General features: G+C 39.1%; 1 protein-coding gene across 2 annotated transcripts; it reads right to left on the bottom strand.

Moving 5' to 3' along the window:
* Positions 1 to 80: 80 nt before the first annotated feature.
* On the bottom strand, positions 81 to 15,550 carry si:ch211-195b13.1 (STKc_SGK domain-containing protein). Of its 2 annotated transcripts, none has more exons than XM_057355150.1 (12): positions 15,257 to 15,550; positions 5,733 to 5,808; positions 3,789 to 3,896; positions 3,636 to 3,693; positions 3,450 to 3,533; positions 3,236 to 3,367; positions 3,024 to 3,136; positions 2,790 to 2,913; positions 2,612 to 2,707; positions 2,299 to 2,454; positions 2,123 to 2,212; positions 81 to 2,017 (listed from the first exon to the last, which is right to left on the bottom strand). In XM_057355150.1, exons 1-12 carry the CDS (start codon positions 15,288 to 15,290, stop codon positions 1,850 to 1,852), a joined length of 1,239 nt encoding a protein of 412 aa, XP_057211133.1. In that variant the 5' UTR covers positions 15,291 to 15,550; the 3' UTR covers positions 81 to 1,849. The 2 variants fall into 2 exon arrangements, with proteins under 2 accessions (XP_057211133.1, XP_057211132.1); XM_057355149.1 differs by lacking the exon at positions 15,257 to 15,550 and adding an exon at positions 6,375 to 6,579 and having other exon boundaries at positions 82 to 2,017.
* Between the last annotated feature and the right edge of the window lie 954 nt (positions 15,551 to 16,504).

Genomic DNA, 16,504 nt, shown 5'->3' on the forward strand with positions numbered 1-16,504 from the left:
GCTTTAGTATTACTTTCCTTGTTCGTTACATTATATTTTTGTAGTGTTTTTATGCTTGAGATATTATTGAGAAATAAATACAGTAAAACATGTATGTATTTTGACATACTTTGTATTTATTTATCATTCAAATAGATAATTCTCCAATATTTTATCATTCTACGAATTAATACTCTGATCGTTAGAAGTACAATCTGTGGCATGTAAATAAATATACATGAAGATATAAAACAATATATGAGTAACTTCCAAAAATGGAAGAAAATAACTTCTGTATTGCCATGTTTGTAGTCATCTAAAGAACAATGTAAAGAACATTATTGGTCCAAAGATATTCAATATTTTACAGTTAAAATAGGGATGAGTTTTATGAGGGGATCAAAATCCCTCTTCGTCAAACGATATCATTCAATCGCCTTGTATGACAAATTGTTCATCTCTATTGCACCGCAAATCCCCGTCCAGCCCGATCAATGCCGACAGGAATGGTAGACACACATGTAAAATTCACAACATACATGCTGAACAGGCACAATTTGAACAAAAAAAAAGAGACACGGTTCTTTCTGGGCTACTATAGAACTTCTGTACATGATGCAAATGAATTTAATACAATCTAGACACGCCGTGTACGCAACCGTGATAAAATAATAAAAGTGTCTGATTATTGTGGAATAAAAGAAGACAAAAGCACGCACATCAACCTCAAGTGGGTGCTCGACCAAAAAAACGCATAAAGAATTATTAGCCTATATAAGTCGGCACACCAAAGCTCCAAAATTATTAAAAAAAAATATAAAAAAAACGTCACGCACCATGCGAAAGTCTTTTAATTAAGAAATTGCTGATATTTTTGGAGCTTTGGTGTGCCGACTTTATATACAATTATTGATAATTGTGGAATAAAATGTGCATTATGTATGATAACATTTTATAACTAAAATAGCCTTTCCAAGAAACACAGTGTCTGGCATAATTTGTAAAAGTGCATTGGAGAAAAAAAAGACAGAAAGTACTAGTAAGACACAATAATTCTTTTAGGAGGAACACAGGGTGTCATATACTCATTTGGACAACTAATCACAGCTAATAGCCTTGTGGTTGGGGAAAATATTCTATCTTCAACCAGTCTAATCTAAACCTACAAACGTTCACATTGATTTGAGTAGATCACTAGACAAACCATAAGAAAATAATGCAGGACGATAAGTAATGCAGTTACTGTATTAAATTAACATTTGTGAATAGGATGAAAAAATGCATTAAAAATGTATTGATATTTGAGTCGGGCTGCCTGTGTCCTCTTGTCGGGGCTTTGTGTACAATAACCCCTTTTCAAACCATCTATATATTTGTACTTTCCTTAATCCTTTACCTCCACTGTGCAATAATGCATGAAAATACAAATAAAACATCATAAAAGAAACTGTTCCATGTGACATTTTGATCAAATATAGAAACATGATCACAGAAGGCATTTCGCCCAGAAACTGGTGTCATCACCAGCAACTCAAGTCTGCTGTGCAGTTTTTCCACAGCCTTGTCGTCATTTTTAACTCTCAGGCACTTCTGCTCAGGTCATCTGTGCATCCACTCCTTGGCACACTTTGCATCTGGAAGCTGTTACCATCGTTTGTCCTTTGAGACGTCAAACATCTCAAGCTCCTCTTGGGCACGCACAGGGTCCGGATCCTATCAGATTCCCTTGTGCTGCCATGTCACATGTTCTAAAAAATACGGAAGAGCTAAGAAGTCCCTCTTTTGGGCTGACTGATCTTAGTCTGTTCCTGTTGGTTCTAGCGAGGCTGGATTGGACGTTCTGGAGTTCAGGGATGCGTGTCGGAAGCCTTTACTGGAAGGCATGATCGGCCGGGGGACCGTAGGAAAAACCCGGGAAAGCTCCTGCTGCTTCACGCACGCTGCTGGTCACGTGCAGGCTGTCGCTGTTGCAAAGTGAGGTAGACACGGGTAAGTGGGTGAACTCGGGATCAAAATGCCGTAAATCAGTGGGACCACTCTGTGGGTTAAAAAGACGCTTTGTTACATAATCAATCAAAACTGCTATTCATAATTTTATTATTTATTAGCATCTTTAACACTGTAGGTAAAGAGTTGAACTTACCACTGAGGGAATAAAAGGAGGGGTGATTTTCTTGCTCATAAGATCATCCCAGTTGATGGGTGAGAAGAAGCTGTGGAACTTCAGCTCCAGCTGCAGGAATTAAAATGCTGATATAAGAAACACAAATCTCAAAATAAATGGGATGCAGGTGAATTGATAGCATGAGTCTGACTTACAAAGTCATCTTTTGATCCCAGTCTCTTGGTACGATCCTTGTGCAGCAAACCTTCCAGCAAATCACGACCAGCGTTGGACACGTTGGGCTTCAACACCAGAGGTTTGTGAAGGATATTGTTGTACATCTCGGCAGTGTTACGACTGTAGAACGGAGGCTGGATGAAGAAAAAGAAAGATTAATTCACACTGTTCACATACTGTATCCTTTCCTGAGGCCAAAAGATTCTCCACAAGTATGCAAATGCTCAACATGTTTGAGGCCTTAAGGGCGAAGTAATAACTTTCATGCAAAAGATCTTGGGTTTTTCTCACCAGTCCATATAGCATCTCGAACAGTACTGATCCCAAGCACCACCAATCTACCGTGCGATCATAGGCCTGCTTCTGAAGCACCTCTGGTGCCAAGTACTGTAGGAGAAAGAAGAAATCAACACATTGTTCAAATCGAGAACTCACGTGTTAGCATTTAACCCCAGAAAACCAAACTGACCTCAGGAGTTCCGCAGAATGTTGTGGTTGTTCCATTGGGATCCAGTCCCTCTTTGCATAGACCAAAATCTGTGAGTACGATGTGGCCCTGAGAATCCAAAAGGATGTTTTCTGGTTTGAGATCTCTGTAAAAAAATGAGGGAATAGTTTATTCCCATTGTCACTGTTCAAAATGAGCAGAATTGGTGCAATAGTCCTGCTCCTCCGATAGGGGGCGCCACACTGTCTCACATACCTGTAAACTATGTGCAGGGAGTGAAGGTAACCCAGTGCACTGGCAATTTCAGCAGCATAAAATCTTGCCCTGGGCTCTAGAAACACCCTCTCACGCTGAAGGTGGTAGAACAGCTGTAAGATAAAAAGATAAAGAGTTCAGTGTTCAGCTATTTTGAGCTGAGGTGTGGCCTTTTCGGCGTACGCAAGAGCATTAATACATTGTTTACTCACCTCGCCTCCATTGACGTAGTCTAACACAAAGTATAGCTTGTCTGTGGTTTGAAAGGAGTAGTGCAGCCCGACCAGAAATGGATGCTTGATGTTCTTCATTAGTACACTCCTCTCTGCCATGATATGCTTTTGCTGTAATAAATAATTTAAACATTTGTAATAAACATTTTGACATGTTCCCTTCTTTGGTGTGAAAACATGCATTAGGTCTTACCTCTTTCTTTTTAAGAATGATTTTCTTCTGTAGCACCTTCACAGCATAGTATTGTTCGCTTTCCTTGTGCCGTGCAAGCAGAACCTGATGAATAAAATAGAGTTAGTGACCTCGGCTTAGGTATTGACAGACTGCCTTTCACATCATCGACTGCACCATTAGCTGAATTAAGGTCTTTGTGCCCACCTTTCCAAAGCTCCCCTTCCCTATGATCTTCAAGTAGTCGAAATCTGAGGGTTTGATCCTGTTAAGGAAAAAAATGGAAATATTAATGCAGAAAGTGCGTTGGCTTGGCCTACAGACAAAAGACAGAGAAAACAGCCAGGAATTAGTACATACTGAGTTTCCTCAGCCAAAGAGCTCCTGGGATTGGTCAGACAGAGATGATTCTCCTCGAGCTCCTCATTCTGGTTCTCGTCAATTTTTAGGAAGGAACCAACCTCGGTACTGAGGACAAGAAGATGAAAAACATTACAGAATTTATCTCTTGAGAGGAAAATTACAAACCTAAAAACATCACATTAGGTTTAACCGTGTTGTCCTATTGGAATGGGAATTATGCTAAATTATAATAATTTCGTTTTACCCTACAACCTGTAAAAACAAAAATATGTGTTGACCGTTTCAATTTAAAACATAAGCCATTTTAATACAGTGTTCATTCATTTACAATGGCCAATACTTTCATTATTATTGCTTTACTATTATTATCTTTACAAACTGTGGGGCAAGTTAAATTCAGTTAATTGAGACAGATGTTGTATATACAGGTTTAACCCAATTTAATTGGAAACATTCCTGTAATTATATGTGACCCTGGATCACAAAACCAGTCTTAAGTAGCACGGGAACATTTTTAGTAAAAGACAAAAATACATTGTGTGGGTCAAAATTACCGATTTTTCTTTTATGCCAAAAATCATTAGGATATTAAGTAAAGATCATGTTCCATGAAGATATTTTGTAAATTTCCTACCTTAAATATATAAAAACTTTATTTTTATGAGTGGATGTTCTGCCACAGTGCCCCTGATTAACAACTTCAAAGGCAATTTTCTCAATATTTTGATTTTTTTGCACTCTCAGATTCCAGAGTTTTAAACGGTTGTATCTCAGCCAGATATTGTCCTATTCTAACAACTCATCTATAGAAATCTTATTTATTCAGCTTTCAGATTATTTAAAAATCTCAATTTCGAAAAATTGACCCATAAGACTGGTTTTGTTGTCCAGGGTCACATATTATTCCTCTGTCTTGTAGTACTGCTACAGACTGATAGATGGCAGTGTTGATAATGTTTTTGGTGCGCAATCTCATGTAGCCTACTATATGACTTCAAACTCTTTGACTTTGACAAATCATCTATTAATGCAATAAAAGAAGAATGTATGAATGAAATAAAACCGCAAATAAACCATTTGTCGTCCTTTCCAAATACTACCCATTAAGCAAATTTGAGTCGGAATATTTTTCATTATAACAAATTTGGGTCTTTTGAAGAGTTTAATCTATTAGAAACCGTACAGAATTTTAAAACATTGTGGTGGATATGGAGGGACAGAGATGACACAGCGGGAAGTTTTCCGCTGGTCCGACCTGAATGACTAGGCTGATACCAAGACCAAATGGGCCGCACTTAATTGAATTAGACCCTTATCCTCATCTAAGGGACAAGAGGGATTTTCTCAAAGATGCTTACAGCGCCCAAGTGGCCAACTGAACAGATGCTTTCCGTGGAGTGTTATTCTGGTGCTGGCTTTAGGGCCGGGCACAGATTAACCTACAGAATGTACAGCCAAAAACATTAATGAGATTATAACCTCCACCATGGTTCAGTGCAGTCAACTAATATGAATATAAATACACCATATAGGTCATACTGTTGATTTGGTGAGCTGGAAATTTCCTGAACCCCCCACAGGAAAGTGTCTCTGACCATCATCTATTCCTTATTTATTCCTTCACATATAATATATTCTACATGCATTGCAATGCATAATACAATTGATTCTTCTTCTTCTTATATATGAAGAGTTTGGTTCCAAAATGAGATAACTCAAAAATCATGTTTTTTTATTGTGCATTCCAACTAATATCAATCAAACTTCAGTTGGTTTGTTTTGATTTAAGCCATAATAACAAAAAACAGCTAACACAATAAAAACATGATAACATAATAAAAAACATGAACAGTTATCTCATTTGGAACCAACACAGTACAATATATATATATATATATATATATATATATATATATGGATAGATAATGATGGTCTACTCACTGTTGACAAATGGGAGGATTGGAAACCAGTTTCTGGATGAAGTCGTTTAAGCCCATCTTTCTTTCTTTAATGAAAGCTGCAATAAAAAAAGGCATTTACGTCAGAAGGAATTCCACAGCTGACGTCACGAATACCACTGCTTTTGAGCTGAACAAAATTTCAACCATGTGACAGAAAACCTTTAAACTATCAAATAGTAACAGTAAATTATATAGTATGTTTGCATTTCAATGGTATGCCAGAGAAGATGTTATACAGAAAATGGTCACAGTCTTACACAACAGACTCATCATAACTGTATGTACTGCATAGGCAGCTATTTTCTTATGATATGTTACAGGAATTGACGCTCATCATTTACACTTAGGTTACTTGAATGAAATGCTGACCCCTATATTTAATTGAATGAAAATAAATAATCAAATACACTTGAAAATACAAGCCAAATGTAAAATGTAATGCCAAATAATTTAATACACGATTATCTATTCGCAAACACTGGATCCTCTTTGGAAAACAATCAAAGATCACAAATCCAAGACAATTGTTATACGCTTCTTTCATTACAATTGCTCCGTTACAGTTTTGTACAAAAAAGCACAAATCTATGAACCACAATAACTAAAATCTTTTCAAACGCACCAGTAAGGACTGACACGATCCCCCTCATCTTGCAGTATGTCAAGTCGCATCCAGCCTGAGTAACAGCCATCACACTTAATGTGTGATGATAATAATAAATCCAAAAGAGGACAAGTGTCCCTTAATATTGAATCGCGCTGGTATCCCAGCAGCAAACCGCGCTACTCGGTCTCGATGTTCCGCTGTCGGTCGGTCAGCGCTACTGTGTTCCCTGCCAGCGCTCATCTGATGTTTTTATACGGAACACGTGGTTGTGGAGGCGAGGCTCGTGACATCACTAGTGACGTCACGGGATTCCGCAACTCCCCGTTGCGCCTGTAGGTGGCGACGGGATGAGAGGCGGAAGCGCTCGTTCAACCTGAGAAGATTGGACACTTTCTAAAAAAAAATTACAACACATCTGGCCTGTAATCCCATCAGAGTGTAACAGATGAACTGACATAGCCTACTAATCCTCATCAGTCATTATGAAAAAGGAAAGTGAAGCGATGAAAATGGAGAAATGAAATGCACGCAGTAATGTAGTGCTTTGTGAAAAAGTTTCAGTATGACGTTTATAAAATAGTTCCTGTAGCTCCATTGGTAGAATACAAACGTTACAGACTATGGAACACATACTGATAACCTTATATGCACTATTGGTTTGGATAAAAGCATCTGCCATATGCTTAAATGTACTGTAGGATTAAGGTCTGCATGAAATAAATGCAATTTATTCGAATGGTGAACAGGTGTTCTAAAAATACATTGCTTGATGATTAGCTTTGCATACAGATGGTGATAAACTCATATGACGCATATTTTAAATCTTGTGACTCTCATCCCATCTACAACTCAATGATCAAGCCATCCCAGCAGGTCAATGGTGTAAGGAGGCAGCACTGTCAAGATTACATAAACTGATGCCCTGTGCCATCTCATGCAGACTGCAGATGCAAATCTGGTCCACTAACCCTGTAAATTACATAAGTGTGCCCTCATGTCATCCTTGCTGTCTTTTAATACAGAACTCGTTTAGCCGAGGTCAATGTTGAGGAGGCACTTTGATAAATAGTATATCTTATACAGTAGACTAGGGTTTAGCCATAAATAAATATTGTAAATTTAAGTTATTCTACAGACAAAATATGATGAATCAAGTGGTTTTACTTTTAATGCTTTACTCCTTAAATCCCACTTCCCCTAGGACTTTGCTTGTGGAAGGCATAACCTGCTCTCTCTGTCAAACCGGTCTGAAATGTATAATGTTCTTGTCATCCTTTCATTGTAGACAAAGACTTTCAGCAGTTTCAGAGAAGCCGTTGTCCGGTCGTGGAAGCAATTTAACACTGCAGGTGATGGGTTACTTTAGATGAGCAGTCCTGTCAAGATCTGTTGACATGAAAACGGGATCGGGTGGCATGACATCATCTAACTTAGGTAACATGCGAATAAGAGTTTATTCAACCAGACATCCCATCTTTCAGTTGTTAAGAGGAAACTAGGGTAATTTTTAAATAAAAAATAAAGGGTTATAGTTAAGTGAACTACTGGATAGTGCTCTTTAACTTGCAATGCACATATTCACCTCAACAGATCAGAATCAAATGAGTTTGCTACCGGCAACACCAAAGTTGTGGGTTTGATTCTCAGGAAATGAACATCCTGATAAAATATTAAGCCTGAAGGCACTATAATAAATAGTGTCTGCCAAATGCAAATAGATTTTAATGTACTGTTGTAGGTTAATTGTAGGTTAACATCAGTGTTGGGTGTAACTAGTTACTAAGTAATTAGTTACTGTAATTTAATTACTTTTCCCTTGAAAAGGTAAAGTAAGGGATTACTCTTTTTTTGCTGAAATTTTATTACAGTTACTTCTGATGTAATTAAACAAAATACTGTGTAATATATTCAGTAGTGGAAATGACATCAAAATTATAAGTCTAACTTTAAAATGTATGCTGTAATGTATCCTTCTCACATTTGAATACTTTGGTTGGTTAATAAGAATAATTTATGTTGTTATTTATTATTTATTTGAATGAATTAAAAGAGCCATTTCACGTCTATCCTTGAATCAATTCTATTCAGAGAGAGTAATTTGTACAGTAATCTAATTACACTATTGAATATGTAATTAGTAACTAGTAATTAATTCCTTTTTCAGAGTAACTCACCCAACACTGGTTAACACATTTTATTTTCACGAGAAGATTCTATAACAAACGCAGCAGGTTAAATGCATTTTTCTTTCATTAAGAAATATGTTGTTATATACGTATGTTATTATCTGGTTAAAATAAGCCAAATCATGTTGCACTTACATATACAAGTTAACAAGTTAACAAAACTATGTGAAGATTGGATAATGTGGTGTGCAGTCAATGCCTGTTAGCTTAAAGGTTAAAAGCTAAAGACAGACAAAATTCACATTTAGCAGATATGCATAGCTTTCTCTTTCAGGAAAATGTTGATGAATCATCTTGCACGTTTTTCTCCACCCAATACCACCTGACAAAAACATTTTCTATACTTAAATATATTTAAACATGTATATTTTACAAATGTTGCAATTGAAAAACAATCAACCTCTTTTATAAGGAAATTGTCATGGCTCTGCTTCCTTAGTCATGTTTTTCTTGGTCCTGTAGCAGAGCCATGACAAAGTCTTTGGTTATGTGTGTAGAGAAACTTATTGTTGTCCTTTGGACAATAATATACGTTCTCTCCAGTGTCTTGTCATTGGCCCCGCTCCTCTCGTTTCCTTGTTATCTTTCCCTAAGTGTTTGATTACCCTCACCTGCCCTGTGTCGTTATCCCTCGTTTGTGTTTCCCTATATATACCCTCTTGTTTCTTTGTCCTGTGCTCTTGTATTACGTATTACGTATGTGTATGTGTTCCTGTCCATGTTGTTGCCCTGTGTTCCTGTCCATGTTGTTGCCCTGTGTTCCTGTCCATGTTGTTGCCCTGTGTTCCTGTCCATGTTGTTGCCCTGTGTTCCTGTCCATGTTGTTGCCCTGTGTTCCTGTCCATGTTGTTGCCCTGTGTTCCTGTCCACGTTGTTGCCCTGTGTTCCTGTCCGTGTTCCTGTCCATGCCTAGTTCGTGGCCTGTGAGTTTTGTGTGTTTGCTTTAGTTTTATCTTGCCTTGTTTGTATTTAGACGTTGTGTCGTGTTTTTCAGTTAGGGTTTTACTATTCTGGTTTTATGTGGAGAGAGTCATTTTGACCCTGTCGGCCTTCGATACTCTCTCCGGTCCTTGTCTGTGTTCCCGCCCTTTTGTATCTCTCGTTACTGGTTGTTTATTAGTTCATGCCCCACACCTGTTCCCCTTTGATTTGTCCCTTTATTTAATGCCCCTGTGTTCTCTGTCTTGTGTTGGTTCATTGTACTCTGTCGTGTTTCGTGTGGGTGAGTTCTTGTCCTGTTAAGTGTAGCTTAGTCCTGTGTAATATGTTGTTAATGTTATTTTTAGTCTTGTTTAGTGTAGTTAGTCTTTGTTCTTATTATACCCTTGTTTTCCCCCTCGTGGGTTTTTGTTTTGTGTGTTTTATTATTTATTAAAAAGCCTTGTTTAACCCCTTACCCGCTGTCTGCGTCTGGGTCCTCTCTCCTTGTCTCACCTTACCCGAGAACCGTGACAGAATGAACCACACACAATCTGGACCCAGCAGACAGAGGGATCTCAGCGGGAGGGTCGATGCCGCCGGACTCCCTTCCAGGGTGAATCGCCGGACTCCCTTCCGAGTAGAGGCTCCGGGCTCCAGTCCAGAGTCGGGACCGCGGACTCCCTTCCAGGGTCGAGACTGCCGGAACCCCGTCCAGGATCGAGACCGCCGGGCTCCCTTCCATGTGAGGTCGTCGGATTCCCCTCCAGGGTTGAGGCCGCCGGTGTCCTGTTCCGCTGCAGATCCCTGCCGGCTCCCGCTGGTCCCAGGCCTGTCGAGTCGACTTGTCTTGTGTGTTGTTTTGTCCTTGTTTGCTGCCCAGCTGCCAGAGAGCGCTGCCCAGCCGCCGACATCCTGTCCTGTCATGTCGACATCCAGGCCTGCCCAGCCGGTGATAGCCGGCTCCCAGTCGGCCATCCAGCCGGCACCATGTCCTGTCCAGCCGGCCATCCAGCCGGCGCCATGTCTGTCCAGCCGGCCTCCAGCGGCGCCATGTCCTGTCCAGCCGGCCATCCAGCCGGCGCCATGTCTGTCCAGCCGGCCATCCAGCGGCGCCATGTACTGTCCAGCCGGCCTCAGCCGGCGCCATGTGTTGTCCAGCCGCTAGCCTATCCAGCCGGCCCATGTACTGTCCAGCCGGCCATCCAGCCGGGCCGTGTACTGTCCAGCCGGCCTCCAGCCGCGCCATGTACTGTCCAGCCGGCCATCGTAGCCGGCGCCATGTGCTGTCTAGCCGGCCTTCCAGCCGGCGCCATGTCTTTGTTTGGACTTTTTTTTCTATGTATCACGTTTTTGGTCTGTTTTGTATAGTTATGTTTTTTGTCACAGTCTGTGTAGTCTTGTTTGTTCCTTGAGGAGCATCAGGATGCTGCTCCTTAAGGAGGGGCTTCTGTCATGGTTCTGCCCACCTTGTCTTGCTTTTCTTGACCTAGTGGCAGAACCATGATAGAACCTCTTGTTTTATGTGGAGAGAGTCATTTTGACCCTGTCGGCCTTCGATACTCTCTCCGGTCCTTGTCTGTGTTCCCGCCCTTTTGTATCTCTCGTTACTGGTTGTTTATTAGTTCATGCCCCACACCTGTTCCCCTTTGATTTGTCCCTTTATTTAATGCCCCTGTGTTCTCTGTCTTGTGTTGGTTCATTGTACTCTGTCGTGTTTCGTGTGGGTGAGTTCTTGTCCTGTTAAGTGTAGCTTAGTCCTGTGTAATATGTTGTTAATGTTATTTTTAGTCTTGTTTAGTGTAGTTAGTCTTTGTTCTTATTATACCCTTGTTTTCCCCCTCGTGGGTTTTTGTTTTGTGTGTTTTATTATTTATTAAAAAGCCTTGTTTAACCCCTTACCCACTGTCTGCGTCTGGGTCCTCTCTCCTTGTCTCACCTTACCCGAGAACCGTGACAGAAATACATCAACACAGAATAAAAATGGAACTATCATCATAGCCACCAAACTTTAAAAGATTCGAGTAATACGCAGCATTGCGAGTTCTTTAGACAAGCATTTTCCAAAAATGGAACTTCCCTTTGCATTTCGACATTACTGTAATTGTGTATTTATTTATTTAGGCCGGATAAATTCACCCTACAAGCCTGCCCTTGTTTTCACATAACCATGTTACTGTAATAGTATCTCATCTGCCAAATGGTCAAGTCTTTCTGCTGCTTACCTAAAGTCCTCTGAATGAGTTAACCTGTCATTTTTGTCAGAGGTCCAACTATTATACTTCCTGTTACTGTTACTATACTTGCCATGTTACTGTGGAGACGCCGGTCTCTGCTGATTTACTGAACACTTCCATTTACATAACAGGCAGAATGTCATTTGGCCAGATATCGTCTGCCACAGTATGGTGGGCAGGAAGTGAGTCATGGTGGAGGGCTGGGGGGGGGTTTCTCGACTTCTGCCACCTCTTCTCATTGCTCGAGGCAGACCCATATCGTCTCGCTGTAATGAATATGAAGCCAACCCCATGCCCACACACTCAAACAGATGTGATTCTTCTCTAATGTTGGTCCAGAGGGACTTGATGTTTGTTTTTACATTACTTTCAGGGGTGATTTACATATGACTTTCTCCCACTACTTCCGTTTTTCTCTATAAATTATTCTTTGAAGTGCTTTTGGATTGTTGTATTAGGAGCTCAGCAGGGACAGTGTAATAGAGGCCTGTGTATGTGGGTGTTAAATGGGTAACTCTCTTAGCCAACTGTATTCATTACCATTCAGTTAAGTAATGGAAAAGAAATGATTTCAAAAACAAGCTACATGTAAATTGCATTTTACTAGTGAGGACATTTTTTTTATGATTATGCATTTGGCAGTTACGTTTATCTGGCACAGTCACAGTCTGTACATTTACCAGCATGTGTGCTCCCTGGGATCAAACTCGTGACCTTTTGCATTATGCAATGTTCTAGCTGGTGAAGAAGCCCTTTAAAGCTCAGTTATAGCCCTGTACAGAATACCCAAACAATTTCACATCAAGCTCCTCAGGAATTGAAATGCTTGACAGTCACATAATCATACAAATGCTTCACTTCTTTCAAGGTGAATTTTTTTTTTTTAATTGTTATATCTGCACCACAAGTGTCACAAATTGAATGCCAAAAATGACAGGTTTCTCAAACACCAATCAACAGCAACAGTGCAAAAATGCCTACATATTCATCGCTTTGGCTCCAATGGTGTTTTATTTCATAAAGGTAAAAAACTAAAATAGATCTTCATTATGAATTAGCTTTAATGTAAATGGGGTTGATGCAGTGTTTCAATATACGAACTGATGATTTTAACAGTTTAATATTTGTCATTAGATGTCAATTTCGATGAGAAAATAAAATATTTTTTTATATTTGGAATGTATTCTTGTACTGAATGCATACATCATTTTTAAATATAAAGTTTTTCACACAGTCATGAAATAATCCACACTGTGTTGGTCTATATGTTTCACTATGGGAGTTCAATTTTATAGTATCATCTTTGTAATAGCTTGATGTCTCACTTCAGGGATTTTTTCTGTTACAGTTCTCAACTAGGAGCAACTGCTGAATGTCTGCCGTGTGTGAGATACTGTAACTGTGTGTGTGTTGTTTCTAGGTGAACAGAATGAAAGTCAACATTAAGCTGTTGCAAACCATTTTACTAATAATGTGATATAGGCTTAACTGTAGTATTTTTAGCAGAAACAGGATAACCTATAACATAATGCAAGGTGTAATGAGGGGGGAAATTATTTAGGTTGGAAAAAGGATCCGTTCTCTATTAGAGTATGCAGTCAATTAAACAGCCCTCACCCATATACACTCTTAGAAAAAGGTGCTTCAAAAGGTTCTTCGATGCCATAGAAAAAACTTTTGGTTCCACAAAGAACCTTTAACATCAGAAGAACCTTTCTATTTCACAAAAGGTTCTTTGTGGAAAAAAAACGTTCTTCAGATTATCAAAAAGTAAGAAAGGGATTGTTCTTTAACTGAATGGTTCTTGATTGCTGTGAAGAACCTTTTAAGCACCTTTATTTTTAATAGTGTGTGTGTGTGTGTGTGTGTGTGTGTATATATATATATATATATATATATAAATAGTTTGGTTCCAAAATGAGAAATACCATTCAAAAATCATGTTTTTTTATTGTAGATTCCAATTATACACACACACGCACACACACACACGCACACACACACACACACACACACACACACACACACACACACACACACACACACGCGCGCGCGCACGCACGCACGCACGCACACACGCACACACTGTATATATACAGTATATATATAAGGAAGGAAAAGGCTATTTCAATTAAATTTTAGGGCAAACGAGAATTAATAAATGTGAAAGGATTGAGATACTGGTTGTTATAGTGTCCACATGAGTCCACAAGTTTGAAACACAAAATGCTTCCATTTCCAACTAAAACATTTTCATAATAATCTATAAAAATATAAATTTCAGTAAGAAAAATTGCATTGAAAATAGATTAAAAATAAATAAAATGGATATAAAACTCAGGTAAACTGGTAATTATACGTTACCATTTGGCTTTATAGACAGTTGTCACTCAAGATCCACAAGGTTGTGTGAAACCTGTTGATCTCTGCTATCTCAGAAAAATGTAAAGAATGCTCTTAAGAACGCATCGGTAGCCAAAAATGTGACCTTTTCTTGGAAATTGGGTTACCTTTCTTTAGTGACTCGTGAACAGTATCTCAAGTCTTAAATACATTTTCTTGTTATAAATTCATATTCTTAAAGTCTTTTGGTTTAAATGGGATTAAATACTAAGCATGTTTTATTATATTTAATGGAAAAGAGCTTCCTGCTCACTCAGGTAACAGATGAAACAAACAGAAAGCCTGAAAGACTAAAGCCTGGACAACTGGATCAGACTAAAGTGGATTATGTCTATTGTGAAGGATGAATGAATGGATTCTACTGGAGACAATATGTGTCAGTTTTGCTTCTGTGGTGTTTTTTTCCTGTTTGCACAATATGGAATGGAATATTTCCATTAAACAAAGCGAAAGAGGAGACTATACAAGACAATACAATATGTAGTGTCTAAATACAATGGTCCCAAAAAGTTTTGGGATATTTAAGCCACACCTGTAGAAATGTCACAGCATTAAAGCACATTAAATAAATGAGTAGTAATTGTTAATAAAATGAGATGTAATTGTTACTGTATATGATCAAATAAAGAAGACAAATGGTATCTGAACACTTTCTGGTTGTTGTACCACAGTGGAACATGTCTATTGTTAATGTGGTCAACTACACCTGTGGTTACTCTGCTAGAGCACCTGTGTGAACTTGAGAGGAATTTATTTCCTAAAATCACCATATGACCATTATTTATTAAATGTCATAGTCAGATTGTCTTAAAAAAGAGTTTGATCTGGGAAAAGATCCAGCATCATCACGTTCCACTTGGTTTGATATTTTTGCCATCCAATGCAATAGCAATCATACTGTGCCAGTATTTGTACATACCCAAATACTTTTGGAGCCACTATATATTGACCCATACTTGACAGAAAGAAATGAATTTGAGTTTATCTAAGTGCATTAAAATCTTAAGACCGAGATGTGGATGTAAAATCTATATTTCACTCTGAATAAAGCATTTAAACAGGAAAAAATGTGAGTCTGTTCAACCAGTAAAGCTTCATATAAATCATAACATGCAGAATGACACGGATCAGTTCAAGTATAAAAGTTTCCTACCTATGAAGGATTTTTTCCCAGTCTTCATTGTCATTAGTATATCTCTCAGAATGTAAATCAGAAGTTCAATCCTTGTTGGTTAGTCCTTAGAAAATGCCGTATCCTCAGGAGCTTAGCATTTTGCATCTGTATCGTGTGAATATGACTGCGTGTCTAGATGAGACTATCTCTCCTTTGTTGCAGTATTATTGGAGACAGACTCATCGCTTCAATTTCAAAGATCAGCAAATTACCAGCCTCATCCGTCTTTCTCATAGGTCAGTGATAGCTGAAACCAAATCTTTGTGACGCACCTATTCTTCCCTCCCAGCTCCCTTGTTCCCGAGTCTCACATACACAACAAAGCGTCAGGTGTCGGATAGCAGCTCGTCTCACGAGCATTCTGGTCCCGCCCTAGGGAAAGCAGTCTCCAGGTTACAGAAGTCAGTAGGGCAATACCTGGGGTGACTTCTAATGACCTCTTAGGTTCCTTGTTGTACTAAGAGAACATCTTGCATAAAACAATGGAAAAACAATGACTTAGCAGTTCGTTTTTTTAGTTTCCTGCTGTCACGATTTGCATATTCGAGCAAATACGCAGCTACTTGGGCAGTGTTGTGCAAATGGGTCAGCGGTGGTAGAAGAGAAGCTACCGAATTACAGTCAGGGGAAAATATGTTAAGCAATTTATTTGCACAGAGAGGGGTATGTATAAGCAAAGTATGAAGGAATATTTTGAACAGCGATCTTTCATTCAGCCGTATTCAAATCAACACATGCAAATTTACCACGGCTGTCAGGAACGAGGAGGGAACAAGGACAGAGGACCCAAGCGCGGGTAAGGGGTAAAACAAAAGAACAGCGAGGTAAGAACAGGAAGGGTATACAGGAACAAGGACCGACTACACTAAACTAGACAAGACTAAATACAACACTAGACATGACATCAAATAACTAAACTAGACTTATGTAGCAATACAAGACAAGGTGGGTCATGGACAACATCACAAAATGATCCGGCACAAGACAGAAGACACAAGGGCATTAAGTAAGGGAACAAATCAAGAAGGACAGCTGCGGGGCATGAAATAACTAATGAGTAATAACGAGGAGATGAGAGGGCGGGAACAGAGACGAGACCGGAGAGAGTGTAAGGCCATACGGACAATAATGCCTCTCTCCACATAAAACATGAGGTTCTGTCATGATCCTGCCTCTAGACCACGAGAAACATGACATGATGCGGCAGAATCGTTACAACGGCTGAAC

This window comes from Triplophysa rosa, linkage group LG16 (genome assembly GCF_024868665.1).
Source record: "Triplophysa rosa linkage group LG16, Trosa_1v2, whole genome shotgun sequence".
Classification (NCBI taxonomy): domain Eukaryota; kingdom Metazoa; phylum Chordata; class Actinopteri; order Cypriniformes; family Nemacheilidae; genus Triplophysa; species Triplophysa rosa.